At 37.2% G+C, this 23717-nt stretch overlaps 1 protein-coding gene across 4 annotated transcripts in view; it reads left to right on the forward strand.

The window, feature by feature from the left end:
* The window catches only part of LOC103140515 (collagen alpha-1(XVIII) chain-like), a 66133-nt gene that overhangs the window by 28856 nt on the left and 13560 nt on the right, over positions 1-23717 (forward strand). For 3 of the 4 annotated variants that reach the window (XM_007555694.2, XM_016673254.1, XM_016673253.1), the window contains exons 3-15: positions 7944-8191; positions 8983-9153; positions 10672-10803; positions 16961-17035; positions 18258-18350; positions 19996-20128; positions 20600-20643; positions 20879-21052; positions 21196-21222; positions 22193-22246; positions 22343-22417; positions 22506-22553; positions 23200-23334. In XM_007555694.2, the coding sequence (XP_007555756.1) occupies positions 7944-8191; positions 8983-9153; positions 10672-10803; positions 16961-17035; positions 18258-18350; positions 19996-20128; positions 20600-20643; positions 20879-21052; positions 21196-21222; positions 22193-22246; positions 22343-22417; positions 22506-22553; positions 23200-23334 (1409 nt within the window). The remainder of the gene's footprint in view (positions 1-7943; positions 8192-8982; positions 9154-10671; positions 10804-16960; positions 17036-18257; positions 18351-19995; positions 20129-20599; positions 20644-20878; positions 21053-21195; positions 21223-22192; positions 22247-22342; positions 22418-22505; positions 22554-23199; positions 23335-23717) is intronic. The other variant, XM_016673252.1, reaches the window with a different exon arrangement.

Below are 23717 nucleotides of genomic sequence, written 5' to 3' on the forward strand. Positions count from 1 at the left end.
TCCACTACATTTATTCAGTGAGCAGAAATAAATAAGTTTTACAGATATTTGTACCCCTGTAATAACTATATAAATTCCCTCTTGGCAATTCACTGCAAAAATACAAAATCTTACCAACTATTTCTGATCTACTTTTGAGTGCACTTAAAATAGACAGAACTAAAGAATTACTGACTTAAAACAAGCTCTTATATCTTGCTGAAAAGCTACTTGCATGTTAGTTTTGTCTGTGTTCAAGTGTACTGAAATATTTGAACTTGAAACTTGGTAAAATATTGTGTTTTTGCAGTGAGTTCTCCTTTGTTTCCTATATTTTGAAGAGCAGACTTAAATCTTATACTTCAGTGCAACTGAACATCATAGACACTCTGACCAACTTAAAGCAAAGCAGAAATAAAATATGATTATTTGAAATTACCTGGAAGTAAAACGTTTTGATTTGGCAGGAGTAGTTAGGCGTTGATTGATTTTGAAATTTGCTGATTTTATTTTTAAAAATGTACAAAAATTAAAAGTTTTTCTAATGTTTTCAGAGTGAGGTTGTACTGCTGTGAGGACGACGTGTTTAAGAGGCTCACAGTTAGCTCGCTTCAAAGAATCCCACCAACTTCCTAACCATGATGACATTTTCATACCGTAATCAGGTGGAGAACAGACTCTTCTTATGCTGCTGCTGAGTTTTAAAGCTGCCAGGGGCGACTTCCCCATGCAGCTCCTCATCTCTGTTTGCATCTTCCAGCAGATGAAGGACTCTTTTGTAACTATACCGGCTTGTGCAGGTATATTTTTAAAAGTACATCACCATGATGGTTGAACAGATAGACTGTAATGCAGAGGAGCAGAAAAATGAGCTGACAGATGATGATGTAAATCGTTGGTTTTTGTTTTTTACTGTATTTATGGCAACCAAGATTGGAAACAGTAGGAGACATTTTCCCACAGCAAACCCCGTCCTCATGTGTGGCTCATGTGGTTCGCTTGCAGCAGCAGCAAGGTGCTTGCAACACCATGTAATCTTCTTCCCCGCTGGGATCAGTAAATGGAGGCAATATAGACCACAGGCTATCTGTTTTAGATAAAAACCGTTCCAAAAAGCTGCATTGAATTCAGCAGATCTGGTAGCTGGTTGGCTTGAGCTCAATTTCTGCATGTGTTTCTGTTTCTGTGTACACCAGTGTTGCCCTGATGAGTGTTTGACTGGCAAATCGTTCGTTTTCATGGTGGAAATTTGCATTGAGTCTGATTGAACAGGAATGCAGTTAATTGCATGATTCTGAAAATTAACTATGCAGACAAACCCTGCAGCTATCCTGACATGTTCGGAGATTTTAGCTTCTTTTTGGCTACAACTTTAAACTTTTAAACAGCCTTGATTTTAAAACTGACTTACTATATTTCTCTCTGCATTTTTGTGATCAATCAGCACAAAAATGTTTGTAATTTCTTCCCCAATCTGAAGATTATAGGTGAATATAAAGTATTTTACTTGTTTTTATGATTTTTTTTAGATTACTTTTTATCCCTCAGGGTCCAAATGTTCAGTTTTCTCATTATTGTACAAATCCTCTTGCAGAGTTTGTCTATGTTTATGTTTACTGCAGCTATTCTTCCTGGTCAGCTTGCATAAAAAAAGACAGATTATGTTTACAAAAATCATATTATAGATGAAGCATAAAAATAACACATTCCATTTTCTATCAGTTAAAGAAAGACACAACCTTTTGTTTGAGATATGGAAATATTTTAGATTTCTCCTGCATTATAAAAATGGATACCTTAGTTTAAGGTGGAGTCTGCTTTGTCTTAAACTGTATTCTTATTTGTAAAACATATACATGAATAACATTTTTATATTCAGAAATATGTCATTTTAATTGATTAAAATTATAAATTATCATTATCTTAATTATGATAAAACTGAGGATTCTGAAGGAATTTATTTGTTTAGAAAATATTTAGTTAAAAATCTGCTGTTTTTATGCAAGTAGGAGAGAATTTGCCATGTAGTTTGTTTGTTTGTTTGTTTGTTTGTTTTTTAGGGAAGTGTATAAAAAGCTCCAGGTTTCTGAAGTGTTTTAGTTGGTGGCAGCAGCCAGATCCAGATGACTTCATGTCTGACGGGCTTTTTCCTGTCCTTTCCTTTGGACTCTTGCAGGCTTGGCACCTAAGCTCAGTTCAAACACAGCAGCTCGGTGCTGACTGAGGTCTCACTCATGCAAATATACATTTACAATTTAAATACCCTCGCTGTGTGGTCTTAGCAGTTTGTCTACAACTTCCCCCATTCATAACTGTCAGCCTGTTCTGTCCTCTACCAGTCAAACGGTGATCCGTTTCATTGACATGCCGACATATTGTCTGGCTGAAAGCTAAAATGATTTATAACCCCAAAAGGTCATATTCGTCACAGAAACAATTCACTGCAAAATTAAGAATTTTTACCAAGTTTTTCTGGTCTAGTTTAAAGTTTAAACATCTTAGTGCACTTTAAATAAGACAAAACTAACTTCCAACTTTTCAGCAAGACATAGGAGCTTGTTTTAAGTCAATAATTCCTTAATATTGATGGAAATGTATTAGTTCCATTGGCAAATTATTTAATTTATAACAAGACATTTTCCCCATGTGGTAAGTGAAATAAGCCGACAATTATTGACTCCTTTTTCTTACTGAAGTTACTTGAAAGTTGGTGTTATCTTATAACAGGACAAAACTAATTGACAAGTAAGTGAGACCAAAAAATACTGGTAAAATTTTATGTTTTTGTGGTGGATCACATATTCTAACAAAGAAACTCAACTTTGTCATCACTCCATTTATGCTTTGTTGTTCTCTATTCTTGTTTTCTTATTTGATTTTAACCTTATACACATGTCCCATAGTTTGATGCCTCAGACACTTTATAAAACTTCATTTGCACCCTTAAGTTAATTTAAAAAGGTTTTAGTTTGAGTAATTGAAAAATTCCCTCAACAAAATCAACAAATTCCTCAAATGTAGCCTGAGAGATGCTGCAGCTACAGATGCTTAAACTTTAAGCTAATATAAGTTACCTTATTGGTAGGGCTTCCACTAAATCTGATAAAATACTAATTTTGTCTGTCAAACTGTTTTGTTTTTTTAAATTTATTGAACTTACCTGAACAAATTGTCTTTGTGATGGATGTTTTGCCCCTTGCTCAGGATGGAAACGCTGTAAAGGCAATATGAGCTTTTCATGTCGGTTGAAATCAATAATAATTGATTAGCTTTTGATTTTAGATATCTGGAATACTCCCAAACTATCGATGTGACCTTTCGTGTTTCATTTTCTCCTTTTCGTTGTTTATTTTTAGGCAGTTAATGAGGCATAGTGGTGAAACCTGAAACTGCTGCTGCCCAAGTTACTCTAACAAGATGTTGCTAGGTAACCAGAGAGTGAGTGAGGGAGTCGTTGCCAGGTAACCAAAGAGTGAGTGAGGGAGTCGTTGCCAGGTAACCAAAGAGTGAGTGAGGGAGTCGTTGCCAGGTAACCAAAGAGTGAGTGAGGGTGTTGATTCTACTGACTTTGCTTAGCTGGCTGTGAGTTTGAGTTTGGGTTTTTTTTCTGGGTCAGAGATCTACGGGACGTTGATATTGATATCGTGTTTCTGTGGCAGTATATATTGTTTTTGATTTATTGCCCAACATATTTAGCAGTCAAATGATTAGAAAACGAGTGGTGGTCACTTTCCCAGGAAAAGGGAGTTCACCTTATCAAGCTGGTTTAGTCATTCAGTGACTTTTCAGCCTTAATCCCATGAAAGCAAACAGTTTCGTGAGAGCTTTTTACTGTAACCCTCTGTTGTTGTGTTCCAGTGCAGGTGGTGCACAAATTCATCCAAGCCTGATTATTTTCAGAGACAACGCCCCGAGTTCAATGAGGATAAAATCCCAGAACACCAAATTCCTTCATTACAACTCACTGACATGTCAACAATTAAACATAAAGCGGGACGGACCCTTGCTGCGTTGTGAGAACTTCGCCGAGCGCGGAGGTAGCAGCCCCCGTTTCCACAGCGACGTGTTCGGCCATTCGGCGTCTGACCCAGAGGAGCAACATCTGCGGTGAAGTCACACCGAGGAAGCCGGAGCTCGAAGTGACGAGCCGAGCTGTGGGAATTCTGGAAGACACGCTTTGGCTGCGAGGAAAACTGAGCAAAGTTTGTGTCCAAGAAGCAAAGCTGCCAGGAAGCCAGTCACCAGTTTCTGATTCCAGGATTTTGTGTTTGGAATCAGATGTGGGTCAAAGAGGACTTGGAAAATATTTCCTACTTCACCTTGAGCTTAAATAAATTTTACAATATCAGCAGAATAATCTTCTTAACGCCAAACCGAGGGGTTTTAAGATGCTTATATTCGCAAAAAGTAAATATTTAGATTAATTGTTCTTGTGATAACATCTTCCCTTAATTTTTTTTTTCACATTACCTTGTTTCGACCACAGACCTCTTATCTGACTACACCTAAAGCTGACAGACCAGGCAAAGTGAAGGAATTTATCAAGGTAGCAGCCAAGATGGCCTTAGTAACTCTGGATGAAATTCAGGTGGGAAAATCTGTTGATAGAATAATCTGTAATGAAGAGGATTTGTCTTAAATATTTGAAATACTGCCAAACTAGTGATGTGACCTTTCCTGTTTAATCCATAGTCTGCTCTCAACTTTTGATCTCAGAATTCTGACTTTTGATCTCAGAATTCTGGCTTTTGATCTCAGAATTCTGACTTTTGATCTCAGAATTTTAACGTTTGATCTCAGAATTCTAACGTTTGATCTCAGAATTCTGACTTTTGATCTCAGAATTCTGACATTAATCTCAGGATAGGTTAGAAAAAATAATATTTTGAGGAAAAAATACAAGAACATTTTGAGAAAGTCATATTTTTTCTATCCCTGAATCCTCTGGTGTTGTAATGAAAAATTCTGATCAAATCCCGTTAATTTTTAAAATTAGCCCAGACAAAATTCTATTGAGAATCTGTGACGAGACTCAACCGTTTCTGAGAGACACTTATATTTTACTCTGACTGAGACTGAGCCATTTTGAAAATCAGAACAGCAAATGTTAAATGTAATTGCAACAAAAGTTGGCTCTTTTCTAAAAACCGTTCAATAAAATCCCCCCAAAAAGCTGCATGTTTAAAGCAGAGCAGTTTAAATTACAGTTAGTTGCTTTTTTTTTTTCACAAGCCATTTGAGTCCGATTAAACTCCACAGACACTTATCCATTTAGAGTTCAAGCGAAAGTCTTATTACATTCTGGCTCTTTACCACTTTCTTACTGTTTTTCTCTTCATAACCCAGTTTGCACGCAGACAGGCACACGCCACGCGTTGCAGGAGCTGCCACTGCACAGCATGTGTGCAGTGGTGCAGGCTAATGCTTTCCAGGTGTCCACAATGCATAACATGCAGAAAGAACAGGCCATTGTTTCAGATGGGCTTCCTTATAAGGAGAACCAGGTGTGGTGAGGAGAGGTGGTTGAGGATTCCTGCTCTGCTGGTGTAAAAGTAAAACAGCAGCTCCTGTTTAAACACTCGTGAGGAGAAAAAAAAAATATCTGTGGCAGTTAATTTCGGAGAAGGTGATGAAATGGCATTGGGCAGATGGAAACCTCTTCTTGGTCTGTTGGTTGGTTTTATAGGGTGATGATGATGTTGTCAAATGTCAGAAGTGCTGAAGGTGGAAGTTTGGATCAGACTGAGAGAATAGAGAGTGTGTTCTGGTGTGATCCAGTAACTGTGGGAGGGAAATGAGCTTGTAGTTAAATATGTCATATTTGATTCCCACATCCAGCTGCAATACTTTTAACGCCAAACGAGGATTAAACCACTGATGAGTGAAAAATGAGCTGTAAGCTACGATTGGCTCCTGCTTTCTCTGCTACCTTCAACGTTGACAGAATTCAAAATCCTTTTTACGTTTTCCTAACTCAACCAAAAGTTGTGTTGTTATCGAATCTTCCAGCCAGGTTACCCACAAGCAAAGCGACATATCAATGCTAGGCTGCGGTAAAATGTTTATTCATCATTCACTGGAACATTCATTTAGCATCAGTAGAATAAAAGGAGAACTCGGAGTGGCACTTTCAAACTCTAAAAGTTTTCTTTCCCATATTTCACAACAAAAGCACAAAAGTTAGTTAGCAGAACTATTTTTTACATGTTGGAGTGAGATAAAAGTACTGAAAACTCACAAAATGATATTTAGCATCACAATTACAGACTTCATTTATTGTTCCTTTATGTCACACTTAGTTTTTCAAGAGTTTTCAACTGAAAGTAGTTTTTCATCCCAAAAAATGTTAACTTACAGTGCGGGAGCCTACATATCCAGATGAGTTTAGGCTATTCTCATGATATATTTTTAAGTTCCTTTGAAGCAATATGAACGACATGTCACCTACAATACAGTATTTATCTTTACAATTCAACTAAAAAAGGAAAAACTCGCCACTGAACCTCACATTCGGTTCGTTCAGTAAACGTCTGTTGGTGTCTGCAGGTTGATTTGACATTTTCCTACGTTGAGGACATTTCTTGTCCACATCTGTGTTTTTTGTGTCTCTACAGAATATTTAGATGCATTGATCCTGGACTTCCTGTTTTCTTGCAAAACCCTGCAGAATTTATGCAGAAACTATTACTTCCCTGTTGGTAAAGTGTTTGTTAATGATGTGCTGCGTTGTTTTTGCTCCAACTTGCTTTTTGAAGTTGTGACTAAAAGTTAAAACATTTTCTGGATGTTGCTATAAGGCCTCTGTCTTCCAGCTCTGCTTTTCAGTTTCGACATGTGAAGAGTAACAGATTGTTGACGCATGTCGAACACACCTAGTACCACCAGAACGAGTCCAGCTGTTTCAGTGCTGCTGGCGGTCCGTTGGCAGCATGTTGACCGCTTCGCATCCCGCAATTGTGATGACTTTACTCCTGTATTATTTCTACTTTATGCTCATACAACTTTATTCTTACAATAAATTAAAAAAATAAAATAAAAATTTATCGTACGGTAATCCTAATACTCCGTTACAGTAAGTAGTTAGCAAACTAAATTTTTAGCGCTAAACTAATATTTAGTTTGGAAACGAAATATTTTGCTCCAAACTATTTAGTTAGCAAGCTAAATATTTTGTCCCAAACTAAATGCTTCAGTGGAATGCTAAACATTTAGTGATGTACTTAGCTTGCTAATTAGTTAGTAAGCTAAATGTTTAGCTCCAACTTAAATATGTAATTAGAAAACTAAATATTTTGTCCCAAACTAAATGCTTCAATGGGAAGCTTAGTATTTAGTGACATAGCTTGCTAATTAGACAGTAGGCTAGATATTTAGCATAACTGTTTAGTTAGTAAGCTAAACATTTAGCATCAAGCTAACTAATTAGATAACTAATTAAATGTTTAGTTTGAGACTGACATTTAGAAATGAATGGATATCATTGTGAAAGTATGACTTAATACATAAAAGCTCTTTTTTTTTGGTTATGACAGACAAAGTAACCCAAATAGTTGCTTATAATTTTTGTGTGGTTTTACAGATGGAACCACCGACCCAAAAGCATCTGTCCCCTTTTATAGTCACATTTTGTTTTTTAAGTTTTGGAAACTGCGTCTTTTTCTGCTACATTTATACTTTGAAGCATGCATGGATGCATGTCTCCCAGTCTTTAGTGAACTGGGTGAATCCCAGTCATGAGAAATTGCTAATACAAACTCCACTTCCTTCTGTCTGGAGTCTCTTTCGTTCTCAGTATTTTCCCAGTAGCAGTTCCCAGTTTCCATGTAGCTTTCTGGCCGACCAGTTTGTTTCCTTCTGGGTTGAAGGCGGCCAGAGATGACCTCTGAACTCTAGTGGAGAACGAATGCTTTCTTTTAACACACTTTCTAACACACTCTCCACCTCTTCTGTTGGTTTTGTGGCAGACCGGGGTTCTCACAGCTCGTTGGATCTGACGGAGCTGATCGGCGTCCCCCTGCCTCCCTCCGTCTCCTTTGTCACCGGATTCGAGGGCTACCCGGCCTACAGCTTCGGCCCGGGTGCCAACGTGGGCCGCCTCACCAAGTCGTTCATCCCAGATCCGTTCCATCACGACTTCGCCATCACAGTGATGGCGAAGCCGACCACACGGCGCGGCGGTGTGCTGTTCGCCATCACAGACGCGTTTCAAAAAGTGAGATTTTATCTGTAGCTGCATTTCTGTTACAAATGTGCAGAAAACTTTGTTGATCTTCTTTAAATTCACAGAAGTGGTGTTTCCATTAAATACGAGATGCAATTAAGATCACTTGATAGGTCAATAGAAACCATGCTGAGACATTCTCCTACCACTTCCTGTCGTCTTCTTCATCGTTTCCAGCAGTAGCAAAATCCAGTTGGAATTCAAAAAAAAATGTTTCCATTGCAATTTTATGAAATTATACTGGTTGCTTTAGGGCCATTGTACATATAAAGGAGTACATTTCCACCAAAAAAAACTGAATTTTGAGATAAATCTCTAGAAAAAATAAGAAATTTCTGAGCCTGAAATGTAAAAAAAAAAGAAAAGCTAGTAAAAGCTCAGAATTTTGAGATTAATCTCTGATATTTTCTAGAAAAGAACTTTTGCAAATTTTCTAAATTTTCTAAAAGTCAAAACTTTTCTACTTCAGAGACTCAGAAATGTCCAAGTTTCTTTATTAATATCAAAATTTCAGAGTTTTTTGGCAGAAATTTGCTTCTCCTTTTTTTAAAAAAAATGTTTCTACAATGTCCCTAATACGGCATCGTAGGAAATAAAACTCATCTTAGTGAAAAAACCTTTTTTGTTTCCATTAAGTAGATTTATTTCTCTAATTTGAACTTGCACAATTACATAGTTGGTGGAAACGCAGCTGTTTGTTTTTCGTTGATTCCTGTTTGCAATAATTGATCCGCCAGTACCAGCTGGTTGATGCCTTTTTGTGTTTTGGTTGCATTGGTAAGGTCGTGCAGCTCGGTGTCGCCCTGTCGGAGGTGGAAGACGGCGCCCAGAACGTCATATTGTACTACACCGACCCAGAAACCAGAGGCGGGACCAGAGAGGCTGCTTCTTTCAAAATGGGGGAGGTGACAGGACGCTGGGCGAGGTTTACCCTGACCGTGCAAGGAGCAGAGGTGAGCGGGGCGGATTGGTTTTGGTTTTGATTTTAACGACACTGAGGATAAAAACTCACATGTTCAAAAGTTTGTCATGTTTTCTGGCGTTTAGTTTCTCTCTTATTTCTTATGCCTGGACTGAATATCAATATTTTTAGCATAAAATCTCCACATTGTTGTCTTCAGAAATAAAACAAACCGAAATGATATTAGAGAAGAACCAGAGTGAATAATGGAACGAGTTTCATTTTAGTTGAATAATCCGACTAATCCAAAGTCATATCTGAACCATGCTTCGCTTTAGCTCTGAGGAATAATGAGACTTTGAGATTTCTCATAAATAAATTACTTTATCAGAGACGAAAGTTATGCTTTATTTTTTTATTTATGTAACAGAGGAAATATAACGTATTCTTACTGAAACGGAGTCGTTGTTCTGTTGAGCCGTGAAGCTCTCAGTAATGGCTTTGGGTTTTTTTTCTTAGAAACAACAAAAAAACCTCGAGCTGCTTTAATTTTTAATAAAGCAGTGAGAATAACAGAATCTTATCTTCCTCATTAATAAATATCAGAGAAAAAGAACAAACTTTTTTTTCTTGCACAGTTCAGACTAATGTTCAGCCGTGCTTTTACTTACAATGCCTACAAAAAGTATTCACCCTTTTTCCTGCTTTTAATAATCAATTACAAACAATAAAATGACAACAAATTTACAAAGTAAACTATACAGATTTTTTGTATCCATGCATTTTTCAATAAACTTTTCTCTGATTTGTTTGAGTGTTTTTTTCCTTCTTATTTTGAAACTATTTTCAGTTGAATTAGGTCAGTTATGTTAAAGACGGTGAATCTAACAGTCGCTTATCTTCTGTTAAATGTTTTTACTTCATGATTATTTTGTATAAGTAATTTGAAATTAACGTTTTTTTTGTAACGTAAAAGAAACACATTTTGTTAATCATGATTGACATAAAAGCAATAAAAAGAGTAAAACATCCTCAGGATTAATATATTTTATACACATTGTGGCTCTTCAGATTCATAGTACACACTTTCTATGTTCACTTCTTACACAAGCAATTTTAAAACTATTTTTAAAAATACTATAGAAGCCGATGTGCCTAATTTACAACTTATGACTTACATAACATGTTTTCTTTCTATAGAAAGTATTCCTGGCTCAGTACGTCTATGTTTGTTTTTGTCTTCTTGTGTAAAAACACAAAAGTATCTTTGTCTATTTCTAGACCAAATATCTAATTACATTTGAAATAAGACCAAACTAACTTATAAGCAACTTTTCAGCAAGAAGTAGGAGCTCGTTTTAAATAAATAACTCCTTAATATTGAAGAAAAATACCAGTTTCGCTGGTATTTTTTTATACATTATAGTGAAATAATCTAATAATGGATCTAGTGTAGTAAAGTCAAAATTCAGTTCAGTCTGACGGCTGTTTTGATCATATTTTGACTGAGTGAATGTAGTTTATGTTTAAAGGTTTCTAGCTTTCCTTCCCATTTGTGTTGTCCCTTTAGATCCGCCTCTACATGGACTGTGAGGAATACCACAGAGTGGCCTTCACCAGGAGCGCCCAGCCTCTGACCTTCCAGACCAGTTCGGGGATCTTCGTGGGGAATGCCGGTGGAACGGGTCTCCCTCGGTTTGTGGTGAGTCTTTTAGCTTCGCTGTGAGTGCAAAGTCAAGCTGCTTCCAGCCCATCATTTTTAGTACGAAGGCCCTGCTCTGTTTGCTCTTAGCCGTGTTTGACAGCTGCTAATCCAGCTAGTTTCGCCCCTCATTCCTGATGTCAGTGCGTTTGGATCAACGAGTTCACGGCGATGACTGAATCCAGACCCAGAATGCAGACAGATGTGATGTTTGGGCGGTTGTCTCCGTTGCATTTTCTGATGTGAACACAGTCATCTTTGTTGGCAGCTTTACGACCACCACAAGAGACCCCAGAATGAAAGACCACATGTGTCTGAGTGCTGTCTTCTCCGGTGAGAGCTCATAAATGGCAAGCTGTTTGTGATTTACAGGTTTGAAGTACGGCTGAGCGTCTCTCTGAGACATTGAATTGAACCTAATCACTGATAAATATGCCGGGATAGAAAGCCCAATCCCCCTCAGTAGCTGTTAAAAATACTCAGGAGTTTAGCTGGTTAGAAGTGCAGGAGAGCAATCAGCCCTCAGTGTTGTTGTAAAGGATAATAAAACAGTAATAGATCCAGATATTTCCTGAAAAAATGCATTTTGTGCCTAATAATAATGTGGAGAAATCATTTGAGGTGAACTGAATATCAGTAGTTTGTTTATAGTTGGTGGTTTTTCTAGAACTGATTTGATCTTTTATCAGGATCATCATCAAAATCTCAGGTTTATATTTTGAACACCAATAAACCTTCTGAAGATTAGATTATTTTTACACATTTTAAAACATTTTTTGTCCCCCAACTGTACATCCATTCATTCATCCTTCTGTCTTTTAATCCACATGTGTCAAACTGAAGGCGCGGGGGCCAAATGTGGCCCGCCATAGCTTTTTATGTGGCCCTTTAAACTCCAAATTACATCAATAAGTCCTTCCAGTTTTTTTTACAAATCTGCAAAATTCACACAAAATCAACAGATCCCTATATTTTTTTTCTGATTTTGATCATATTTTCTCAGAATTGGTCGAAATCATTGGGTTTTAGTGACTGCTGCCTCAGCCTTACTTGATGTCAAGTTATGGTCGGTAATTGATGTAATAAAAAGGAAATATTGTAAAAATGTCTTACAAACATTTTACTACAAAATCTGTTATTTTGATTGCAAAAAAACATTAAAAACAATCACAAAATCTTGGACCAACAGCTATTTATTGATATTTCGACAGTTGAATTAGTTTTATCAATATATCCTGTCAGAACTGGCCCTTTAAGAACAGTCAGACTTTTGATATGGCCCAAAATGAAAATGAGTTTTAATCTATCCGGATGTCCATCCATCTTTTCATTGAGTTTTCTATCTGCCCAACCATCAATCCATCTATCCACCTGTGGATAGATGGATTGATGGATAGATGGATAAATTCATGAATCTAAATTCATAAGTTAGTTATTCACGTCTTAAATTTCGTCATGACAATTTAATCTCTTATTTGTTCAAGGGACTTTTCTGTCAGGCAAAAGTTTGAGTTGTCTTCATCCTCTGACTCGAGGCGGTTGAGGCTACCGCTAAGTAGCCGCTAATGTACCCTTGCTAACTAGCTAGCTAGCTTTTTGTGTCTACGGTTGATTGGTGTTTGACTCAACATACAGAGAGCGATAAATACTGTTGCGTACAGTATAAATATGTTTAATAAAGTTGAACATTTTTCAACTTTCTTGTGTTACAAGCTCACGTTTGAAAATTTTCATGAATGTCACCGGTTGCTTTACTGGAGGAGAGCTAGCGATTGTCGAGCAGTTTTAGTGTAAATTTATGTCCAGTTGACTGGATAAAGTTTGTTTTCACCACTATCTCATTATTCTCTGCTAAAAATATTTAAGGTTAGCACAAAGACGCTGCTAAGAGCCGCAAACAAACCCCAGAAATTTATAATTTTGCTAATTATGATTGTAATATAGCAGGATTCCCCATATAAAGCTTTCCTGCCTTAAATTTAATTCAAGTTGGCATTAAAAAAAGGTCTTAAAAAGTCTTAAATTTGACTTGGTGAAACCTGCAGATCCTCTGACTCATTTCTCCATCCATCCATTTGTCCAAACAGCTGTCAGCTTGTTTCCTTCCTGTCTCTGGTTTATTATTTAAAATATCAGCCCTGTATAAATATCGACCATAATATCATAGTGAATTTGGAACATTTATAATTTATAAACAGGAGAAAATGGACTGACTGACATGAAAGATGGGAAACCTTCCCTGGCATTTCACTAAAGCAAGTTCATGTGATGGGAAAACTGTAAGTTCTTAGTGGAAAGAGGAGGAAAAAGGTTCCTACCGTAAACGATTTACGTGGTTAACATGTTATTAGAGAAAGCTGAGAAGCTTTCAAAGACCAAGGAAGGAGTTTGTTTTTATTCAAAGCTCCTTTTTTGGCTTCAGACAGGAGTCCATTTATTTTTGAACAATCCATCCAGCAGTTGTCTTTCATTTCCCGTTGAGGAATTTAAACTAACTTACGTGGATTTTTTAAATCTAAACTTTAAATCCTTAAAAATACAGCTCTGCTTTTATTTTCTGGGGACACCAGGCTTTAAATTAGAATCATTTCAATCTATACTATTGATTATTTCAAATAAATTTGGCATTGTTTAATCTGTTTCAATCAAACTTCGGTTCATTTGTCTGGAAAGTCTGATTCATTTGGGGAGATAAGAATGATCGAACTCTGATGCGGACCAAAAGAGTGACCTTTGGTTTGGTTCAAATGTCTATATGAATGCCAAACAGACCAGAGACCGCTCCAAAAGCAGGAAGCAGGCTATGGCGCAGGGCATTCTGGGTAAATACAACCAAAACAAACGTGTGGCTAGCACTAGCAAGAGGAATGGCTTGTGGTCTTTTACCAAAGAAAAAAGAGAAATCCTGCAGCTGCTAAAATCTGACGCTACTCCATTTTTATTTATATTTTGTGAAGAAAGAAGTTGAGCTCAGTGTCTTCTTCTGAGGTTTTCATGTCATTTCCTCCAATAGCTCCTGGTGCAGCGCCCTCACAGGCGAGGAGGAGAACTGGAGTTTGAATTAGTTTGGATCATTTGACACAGTCCAGTGTGAAAGAAAACCACAGCAACAGAAAATGCAATAAATGTTGCAGTTTTGGTCCTGATAGTCTACCGTACCATCAAGTAAGAAAAGACCCTAAGTTTATCAAATGCAGGATTTCATTTCCTACTTTCTTTCAAAGCTTAAAATATTTTAAAAAGTCTAACTTTTTATTAGTTGGGCGCTGTGACCTTTCTCTGTATAGTTGTCATTCTTTGTCGTCTGTCATTGTGATTTTTTTAATCTTTTTTTCCTCCAACCTTGAGGGAAAGAATGTAAAGTATTCAGACTGACGTACAACCAAAATATCTTCACATTTTTGCACGTCTGACTGTAAAATACTGTTTGCAATTAACTTTGGTTTCATAAAAACTATAAATTACAATGCATTTTGTCAATGAACTGCTGGATTCTGCTGCTATTTTACCATTTCTGTTCCCTACCTATGCAATCAGAGGTTGCACATATAGATGCTCAGATTAAAAATGGTTGCTATAAGACAATAGATCTCCTTCATAGGGTTCTACTGCCTCTTCAGAGTAAGCCCCATGTATTTCATCACTCCTCTGCCCTGCTACATTCAGACGAGGAGGAGCAGTAGTGTCTGTTCAGCTGCTCAGTGTTTGAGTTGGCAGCTCAGTCAGAGATCATCTCTCAGAGAGCAATAACAGGCCTGATTCAGCAGCACCGGCTCTCTGCAGCCGTAGCCTCGCCATGGCTTTGGATGAACACACAGGAAGAAGAAAGAACAATAAAAGTTTGACTTGGTCTTACACAGGGTCTCATTCCAGCTTTCCAGTTTGATTACGTCTGTGTCCAGCACTTTATGAGCCCATTGCTACTGTTGAAAGCTTCCTTCCTGGAAGTAAAAAGTGTTTTCGCTTCGATAATAAGGTAAAGATCTTAAGGACACATTAGGTTTAGAGATGAAGACGCAGCCTGAAGACATACAGAGTATTATTTAGGGGTTTTCCAGGTGAGAAATGTGAGAAAAAGAAAAGAAAAAATATCCATCCATCAGTTCACCTGCCTGTTTCTTCATCCAACCATCTGTTAGTCTTTGCCTACGTTTTGAAGTAATTGCAAACGGTCGTTTAAACTAATGAAGCTTGCACTTACTGCTCCTCTAAGGAATACATGTTTTGTAAACAATCATAAATTTGACCTAATTTTTAATGTAACGGCCAGTGGGAACTTCTAAATTTCTGCTTTTCTATATTCCTGTGGCAGACAGCTGTGCTGCAGTATTGATGCTAAATGTAATTGTTGTCCACCTCCAAGAAAAAAATGCATTATGACCAATCCCATCAGCCATTAAGGCAGTGCAGAGTAATCCACTGCTTTTCTACCTTCCTGCTTCTGCTAGCTGTGCTGTAGTTCTGATGTTAACGTTCAATTTGAAGATTCAGTTTCAGATTACAGGAGAAAGAAAAATAAGACCTTCCTAATTTCTGAACTAATGCCACTGGAATACTTTTACCTCAGTTACAAAATCATCTAATTATGGAAAATATGGGAAAAAATTCCATAATTTATGAAATGGGAATTCTGCATATTCAGAAGGAAATGGATCTTGTATCTTTTGGAAAATGTCTCAGATGAAGTTTACTTTTGTTTTTTCAGAAAGAAAATATTTTCACCCTCTCAGATTGTTGCTTAATGTAAGATTTATAAATCAACCTCATGGATCCTTGGACCAAACTGTGTTATGATTGTTTACATTCATCTAATTAATTATCTGAACATGCAAACCAACGGAGTGAACGAGTGAATTCTCATTTTAAAGCTGCAGACTGGATTACGTGGCACATTCTTTGTTTCAGATGTGTTGTTTACTGCACAAACAGATGTCTGTGATTTGGCTCGCTCCAGTGGCTCTTATCCACCCATTCCTCCTCTTTCTCTCCATTTGTTCCATCCGTCTCTGTTTATCACGTCTCTACCACATCGAGATTTCACAGGCAATGCCTTGTTCCATTAAAAACGGGTGTTTGTCTTCTGGCTTCATCTTTACATCAACAAATTTGGCCGAATCTCTTTCGGGAAGATGTTTTAGACTTCATTCCCACCTGTGTGATCCCATGATGCAGCTCAGACCACCTTTAAGGCAGTAATCTGGAAACAGGAAAATAAAAAATAACATCACTATAAACTAAGATTTAGAGCGACATGTCGAGCATTTGACTCATCTGGATATCTTTAGGGCTCACAAATTAAAGTCTAACAATTCCCCCAAAGCTTTATCTACAAATTAAATCAATGTACAAAATTAAAAGTTGGTTAATTTTATTGCAGACCAAAGCAAGAACCACATTTACAGCTGCCAGTATTTTTCGGTATTTTTTACACGTCATAAAAATTTAATTTTTTCCTATTTTCTTTTGCAAAATAGTCCAAGCTGCATGGAGAACATCTATGTGCTAAAGCAGCAGATTTAAGTCTGGACTTTGACTTGGCCCATCCTTCAATGTGTTTCCATTATAAATGAGCGATAAACGTTTCCGATATTCCACTAATGTCAAAAAATCAAAATTTTGCAATTGCTGTGTTTCCATTAAATAAGAAACAATAAAAATCTAAAAAAAAGTTTGAATATTAATGAAAAAGTAACATTTTCACTGGCAGATTCATCAATATTAAGAAATGTTCAGCAATTTCTTGCTGAAAAGTTAGTTTTGTCTTATTTCAAGCATGCTAAGATATTTCCCTTAGAAACTAAACACCTGGTAAGAGTTTGTGTTTTTGTGATGCTTTGAAAGGTTTAACTCCACCTGCGCAGTGAGAATCCAGCCGGAGGTGGAAACCTCAAACCATAAAATAGTGTCAATCAAAACGAGGCAGTGACAATTTGATTTAATTTAGAGTGTCAGAGTAAATGGGGCAAAAACCAAGAATCATTTCCTTGAGCTGCACTTATTCTGGTAATTACCTTGAAGTTTGTGGTTTAATGTGACTTAATGTTAAAAGGCTTGAGAAAGGTTTGCAAGGGAGGAAAGTTTGGGGCTCCAAGTATAAATATAAGGGAGACATTACAGCTAAGCCTCCATAATGTCCGTCACTCTTCTCCGTCTGCAGGGCTCCATCCAGAAACTGCTGCTGAACTCGGATCCCACGGCTCCAGGTGACCAGTGTGAGGAGGACGATCCTTACGTGAGTCTGCCTTAAAAACTGCATACAGGAAAACTGCTCAAAAACCCTTGGTTAGTACGCCCTCTGCTGGTGGGAGTACAGCGTTGCAGCAGACTCTGTGAATTTGAAATAATTAAAACAAGAAGCAAAGAAATATTTTCATTAACTAAAAAAATAAATTCTTTGCAGAACTAACTGGTCCTGTATTCACAAACCTACTGATATACAGAGAAAAATTTTATTTTTTTGGTTTCTCATAAAAGCAACAAACAAAAACAACAACATCTGGACTCCAGTTGGGTTTTTCTTCCAGTTGGTTTATCAGAACGGCCATAACATAAAATAATTTATTCAGTAAATATGTGATATTTAAATTATGTCACATTTTAATTTTCAGAGTAATTCAAAATTTTGCATTTTAATTACTTTCTGTGAGCAATAAACTTCGGAATTACAAAAAATATAATTGTCATTTGCTTCAATTTTTTTCTCTTTTTTACCAAAAACTGGTGCTTTGGTCTCAACTAAACTTTGTTTAAAATATATTTCTGTTTTAGAGGCTTCATGATTCATTTTATTTGTTTATTTATTTATTTAGGATATTTCAAACGTCGTCCAGTTCCAGTGTTTAAATGTTCATTAGAATATAAAGTTTATTGATTCTTGAGAATTTGTCCTTGCATTATTGCGCCATTATTGCTATTATATTACTTGAAAATGGTCTCAAAACTACAATATTATTGCTTATCACAATAAGTTCTGGGACAATTTATCGTCCAGTAAAATTGGTCTAACATGAGGTTAATTTTTTTAAATGTGACAAAAATATTTAACTTTTTCACAGCTTTGAATGTAAATGTACCTCTTTTACTGTTAAAAAATATAGTTTTGGACAGAAAGATGATAAGTTTTCTCTTTACAACACAGGTGGTCTAAGGTGACATGTCAGGACTCCTTTTATGGTCGTTCCTCTCTGTCTTGGATCTTTTGAAGAGTTTTGTGATAAAATAACTGTATTTTCATGTTGGTTTTATGTTTCTGGCTCTAAAATGTGTTTTCTCCTAAATATAATCTTTTAATCTTGGAATTATGCTTTAAAAAAATCTTTTTTTTGAGACTGCTTTTCTTTTCCCGTCCTCCAGCCTGAACTCTGATTATTCTTCCGTCCATCTTCTCTGTTCTCCTAAATGTTTATGTTGTGACTCCAACTCTCTTCTTCCCTTTGCTCTCATGTTTGCTTCAGGTGTCGGGTTTTGGGAGCGGGGATGAAGATTATGACGACTCAAAGGAAGGAGATGAAGTGAAGAAGATTGTGGAGGAGAGAGAATACCCCATGGTGCGTTCGCTGTTCTCCTGGCTTTTTGCCATTTCACTGAGCTGGACCCAAACCAAAGAAAACAGCTCTTATCCTTGCAGGCCTGTTGGAGACTGGAACGCCCTGATATGTGCCGCTGTCTGCCAATTCGGTGCTCTCAAACGCGCACCGCAGGGTGCCGGGTTTTCAGACGAGGGGGGAAAGTCAGCTACATTATTACACTTCCAGAAATAGCTCCACAGGGAAACCTGTCGGATTTATTTCACCGGCTGGATGAAAAGATCCGTATCCGCAGCTGAAAGTGTGTCTTGTTAAATTAAATCTCGTTGTCACCCAGTTCTGACGGTGGACACCAGGAAAAACGTAGCTGTAAAATATCAAATTATATTCCAAGTCACTGTGAAAAAGGAAGCTTCTCCTGAATGTTTATGATAAAAAGACAGTTAATTTGTTAAATACAGAATGGGTTATGTGCTGCACAACAGTTATTGTTTTTTAAATATAGTTCTGTAAATGCCACACAATGCACAATGTTAAGGATTATTTCTGAACAAATCAAGAAAGGAATAGAAATTGTTTTGAAGCCCTTTTATGGTTTGGATACATAAAAAAAGCTTATTGTTGAGCAGATAAAGCTAAAAACAATCACAGCCTTCTAGATTCTAACTAAACACTAAGTATGCTTAAATATTATGTTATCAATCAAATCAATGCAGTTTTTATCTGTTTAATGCCAAATTATATCAATCAGTCCCTCCAGTTTCTTGAGAATTAGCCTGGAAATTCAGGCAAAATCAACAAATTCCCAAACTTTTTTATGCTTATAATTGGGAGTTTATTGCATATTTTTCTCAAACATTTGATAAAACTTTCTTACTCCTACTAAACAGCTGCTTCAACCTTAACTGATGTCAGATTATGGTCAATGATCTGTGCAGCGAGTAATAAAAAGTCACATTTACCATCATAAATAAGCGCAAATATTTCCAAATTTGAACCACAAACATTGATTTTTATTACAAAAAGTCACAATAAGTATAACACTGAAACAATGCTCAATAATATTTAATTTTAAGAATTCATTCATACTTTAACAGTGAACAGGTTTTATCGATACATTCTGGGACAACCGGCCCTTTAAGAGCTTTTATGAGCTTCACTTAGCCCAAAACAAAAATGAGTTTAGCATCATATTATATTCGTATCAAACTAAAATCAAACATGAATGTCCTTCAGGTTCAGCTCTCATTTGCCTCATCAGAGCTTTAAAAGTGGTTTCCGTTTTGTAAAGACATCTTGAATGATGTTTTTTTGATCTTTTTAACTGCCTGCTAATTCACAAGCAGCCATATTGTCGATGTCTTACTGATGTTTACCAAGAACTGCGTCTGTGCTCAAAGCTGTGATTTGCTTTCCTGCCAACATTTTGATGGGAAAATTATGCAGCAGATCAGGTTTGCTTTGTAAACATTCAGTTGCAGCCAGTAAACAATTAAACTGTAAAATCTGGAGCGGATGTATGATATAGGTTTGACCTTAATGGAGTTTAATTTAGGAAGGAAGTGTCAGTCCTCCATAATTTCTATTTTATTTTCATGTTTTACACATTTTAATGGGTTTTTTTGTTTGTTTTTTTAATATGTGAGCTTGTATTTCTGGTTTGTAGGTTTTTCCAGAACCGGATCCCACATATGGCGGCCCAGTCCAAGCTCCGCCCACTGAACCGTCACTAATTGATGATGAAGATGGAGATGATGAGGAGTCATCTGGCCAGGAGTTGGAAAGGACCACCGAAAGAGGTAAAACATTATTATTATTATTATTATTATTATTATTATTATTATTATTGCAGTTTGATTATTAACCTGCACTTAATTTTAGTTTTTTAAATGTATATCTTATTCTTGTACAGTACCAGTAATTTTGATTGTAATTACTAATCTTTATCTTTATTCTATTTTTATTTATTATTATTGGACATTCATTATTAAGTTAGTTAAAATACATGTTTAAAAATAAATTAGTATTAAAATGGATCAATGCATTCATTTATAATTTTAAATATTTTCTGTGATATTCTCTGGACCGTCTGTTGTTGCATTTCATTGATGGCCACCAGATGGTGCTAAAGAGGCGCTTTATCTCTCTCTCTCATCACTGTAGTCTTTTCTCTTGACCTGCAACAAACCAGCACGTCTTTCTCATCCTGTCTGTTTGTTTCACAGCTGAAACTGAACTCATAAAATCTTATCGGTGTGTTTTTCTGACAGCAGCAACATCTCGGGCGAACGCCTCTGAGAGACGAGCCGACGCTGTAAGTTGGCATCTTCTCCTGGACACGTTTTGCACTTTAAGCATGTTAACGTGTAGCTCTGTGAAGCAGTTTGTCCCAGATACACGGAGCTGAATCTGTCCTATTTAAAGTTACTGCAGCAGAAACCTTCCTTTGATTACATCATAACATAAAAACGACTGATTGATCTGACCGCATTTATTTATTAGATTGATTGTGGATGAAGGTATTCACCTGAATTCTCTTCGATATTCAGTCCCTCCAGGTGTCCACAGGGCAGAAAGGTGAACCAGGTGAGCCAGGTCCTCCAGGACCTCCTGGCCCTCCAGGACAAGCAGCAGGTGGGGGAGGGGATCCTGGACCAAGAGGTCCTCAAGGGCCAAAGGGACCTGCAGGCCCAACTGGGCTTCCTGGGAAAGATGGCGAGCCTGTGAGTTTTTTAATTGAATCTTCTTGTTTGTTTGATTTACAGCAATCAGCAGCTTTCATTTTTTTTCCAGAGCAGCAGTGATGTGTTGTTTATCAGCAGAGTACACACTGATGGATGTGTTTCTATTTTTATCTGTTCTCCAGGGGATGAAAGGTGAACGCGGGCTGCCAGTGAGTAAAACTCCTTCACTGATGTCTCATGTTTTACTGCTAAAGGTAAAGTCAAATGAGATTATGTAGGAATTATCCAACATGGAGGACAAACCGTAGGAAACTCAGCAGGGATTCTAAATATAAAGGATGTGGCTCTCTGCCCAGGGCATCATCACATTAGGGGACAAATGGTTAAAACATTTTTGTCTGCTTTTAGGTGCACACTCTTCTCTCTATGACAGAATACTAAAGACATTATAGATAGAAAAAAAAGTAAATTTCTGCCAAAAAAGTCCAAATGCCACATATTCTGAGACTAATCTCAGAAATTTTCTAGAAAAAAAATGAAGATTTCTGAGTTTGAAAAGTCAAACATTTGCTAGAAAAAGCAAAGATATTCTGAGACTCATCTCAGAAAATTTGTAGGAAAAAAAACTGAAAATTTTTGAGTTTGAAAAATAAAACATTGCAAGTAAAACTCTGAAATTTTGAAATAAATCTCAAACGTTCTAGAAAAAAATTGGAAATTTCTAAGTTTGAAAATTAAAAAAAAATGTGCTAAAGAAAACAAGAAGATTTTGAAATCAATTTCAGAAATTTTCTTGAAAAAAAAATTCTTAGCTTCAAAAGTAAAAAATTTGGTAGAAAAACTGAAATTTTGAAATATTCTGAGTTTGAAAAGTAAAAAAGAAAATTGGTTGAAAATTTTAAAAATTTGCTAGAGAAACTCAGAAATTTTTAGAGTAATCAAAACAGTTTGAAATTTTCAACATCTGAAACTCAGAAATTTCAGTTTGTTTTCTCAAAATATTTTGGTGGAAATTTTCTGCTTTTTATTTCACGCCCTTAATTCGCCGTTGTATTTCCCTGATCTCCATTTTTGTGCTTACCGTATTTGACATTTTGAGTTATTTTATCTTAATCCTTAATTTTCTTCTCTGGGTTTTCAGCATGGTTGAAATTTTGGATTTTGGTTTGTTTTTTCCAGGGAGCAGCAGGATTCCCTGGACTACCAGGAGATTCTGGTCTAAAGGGAGAGAAAGTAAGGAACGAAGTGTAAATAATGAAAGACAAACTTCCTGATGGACTTTGTGTTCAAACACTTTCCAACAGTTAATGCTGCTGCTGTCTTCCTCAGGGTGATCCGGGCCTGGGGGTTCCTGGTCCTCCCGGGCCTCCTGGACCTCCTGGTCCACCCAGCAAAGCTCTCATGGTTTGTTCTTCATACATTTCTCCTCTTTTTAACATGTTGATGCCATAAATTCACTTTAAGGTTGTGGATTTAACCGTGTTTTACACAGGAGGGCTCTGGATTCGAAGACTTTGACAGCGATACAGAGGTTGTCAGGGTAAGGAACCAAAACTATTTTTATCACATTTCAACCACAAAATGTAATCTAATTAATTTAGATTTGCTAAATTAGACCAACACAGAGTAAGAAATTTATCAATAATTTGCCTTTATTTTGAAGAAAAATCAGTTATCCAATTAATAGATAGAGATCACCTTTTCTTTAAAGGGGATCTGTTATGCAGAATTCACATTTTGCACTTTTTTGTTCCTCCATTTGAGTGTCAACTGCTTCTAAAAACCAACCAGATGCTGTTTGGTGTCTGGAGCCTTTTATTGAGTCACACTGATCCGTTACCTAGCAACCCAAACAGAGCTGGTTTTACCTCTGTGTGCGCTGTACAATGGCTACTGGAAAAGACAAGTGTTTTGTTGATCACTTCTTGCATTCTTGTTGGTTTTGCAGGAGGCTCTACTAATGCTTTTCAAACATGTATGGCTGTATAATTGCTCATCTGTTTGCAGCCATTTACTCATGCGAGTGTAAACGTTGAGTTGGGGGGGCGTGACCAGTAGCAGTTCAGTAGGATTTAAAGTGACAGAGACCCTAAAACAGAGATTTGTGCAAAAAATGTACTGAACTTGTTCAAGAAAGCCCTATAACTTAAAATATTAATTGTCAACATTATGTTGTGTATCCTCAGGGCCCCCCAGGGCCTCCGGGCCCCCCAGGGCTGCCTGGCCTCCCAGGATCCTCAGCTGGTGGTGTCACTCCGGGGCTTCCTGGGCCTCCTGGGCCTCCTGGGAAAGATGGCACGAACGGAGAACCGGGACTCGCTGTGAGTTTTTCACCCCATCTCATTTTGATCTGAACCTGAAATGGGATTATTTAATCAGATCAGATCGGAGCAGCTCTATAAAGTTCTGCCCATCTGGTGCCGGAGTCAGAGCATTAACGTCTCTCAAGGGGTCGGTCATGGTGGGCCGCTGTGCTGACTTCCAGAGACAACACACCACTAAAAGAACCGCACAGCTCAAATCACCATAAAGAAAGAGGAGATTATATTAAGTAAATGTAGCCAGGCACAGCTCCGCCATGTGGCTGTCCAGATCCGCCCGCTGGCTGACCGGATCCGCCCGGTGGCTGTCTAGATCCGCCATGTGGCTGTCCAGATCCGCCCGGTGGCTGACCAGATCCGCCCGGTGGCTGACCAGATCCGCC

Source organism: Poecilia formosa, unplaced genomic scaffold, assembly GCF_000485575.1.
Source record: "Poecilia formosa unplaced genomic scaffold, Poecilia_formosa-5.1.2 Scaffold72, whole genome shotgun sequence".
Classification (NCBI taxonomy): Eukaryota; Metazoa; Chordata; class Actinopteri; order Cyprinodontiformes; family Poeciliidae; genus Poecilia; species Poecilia formosa.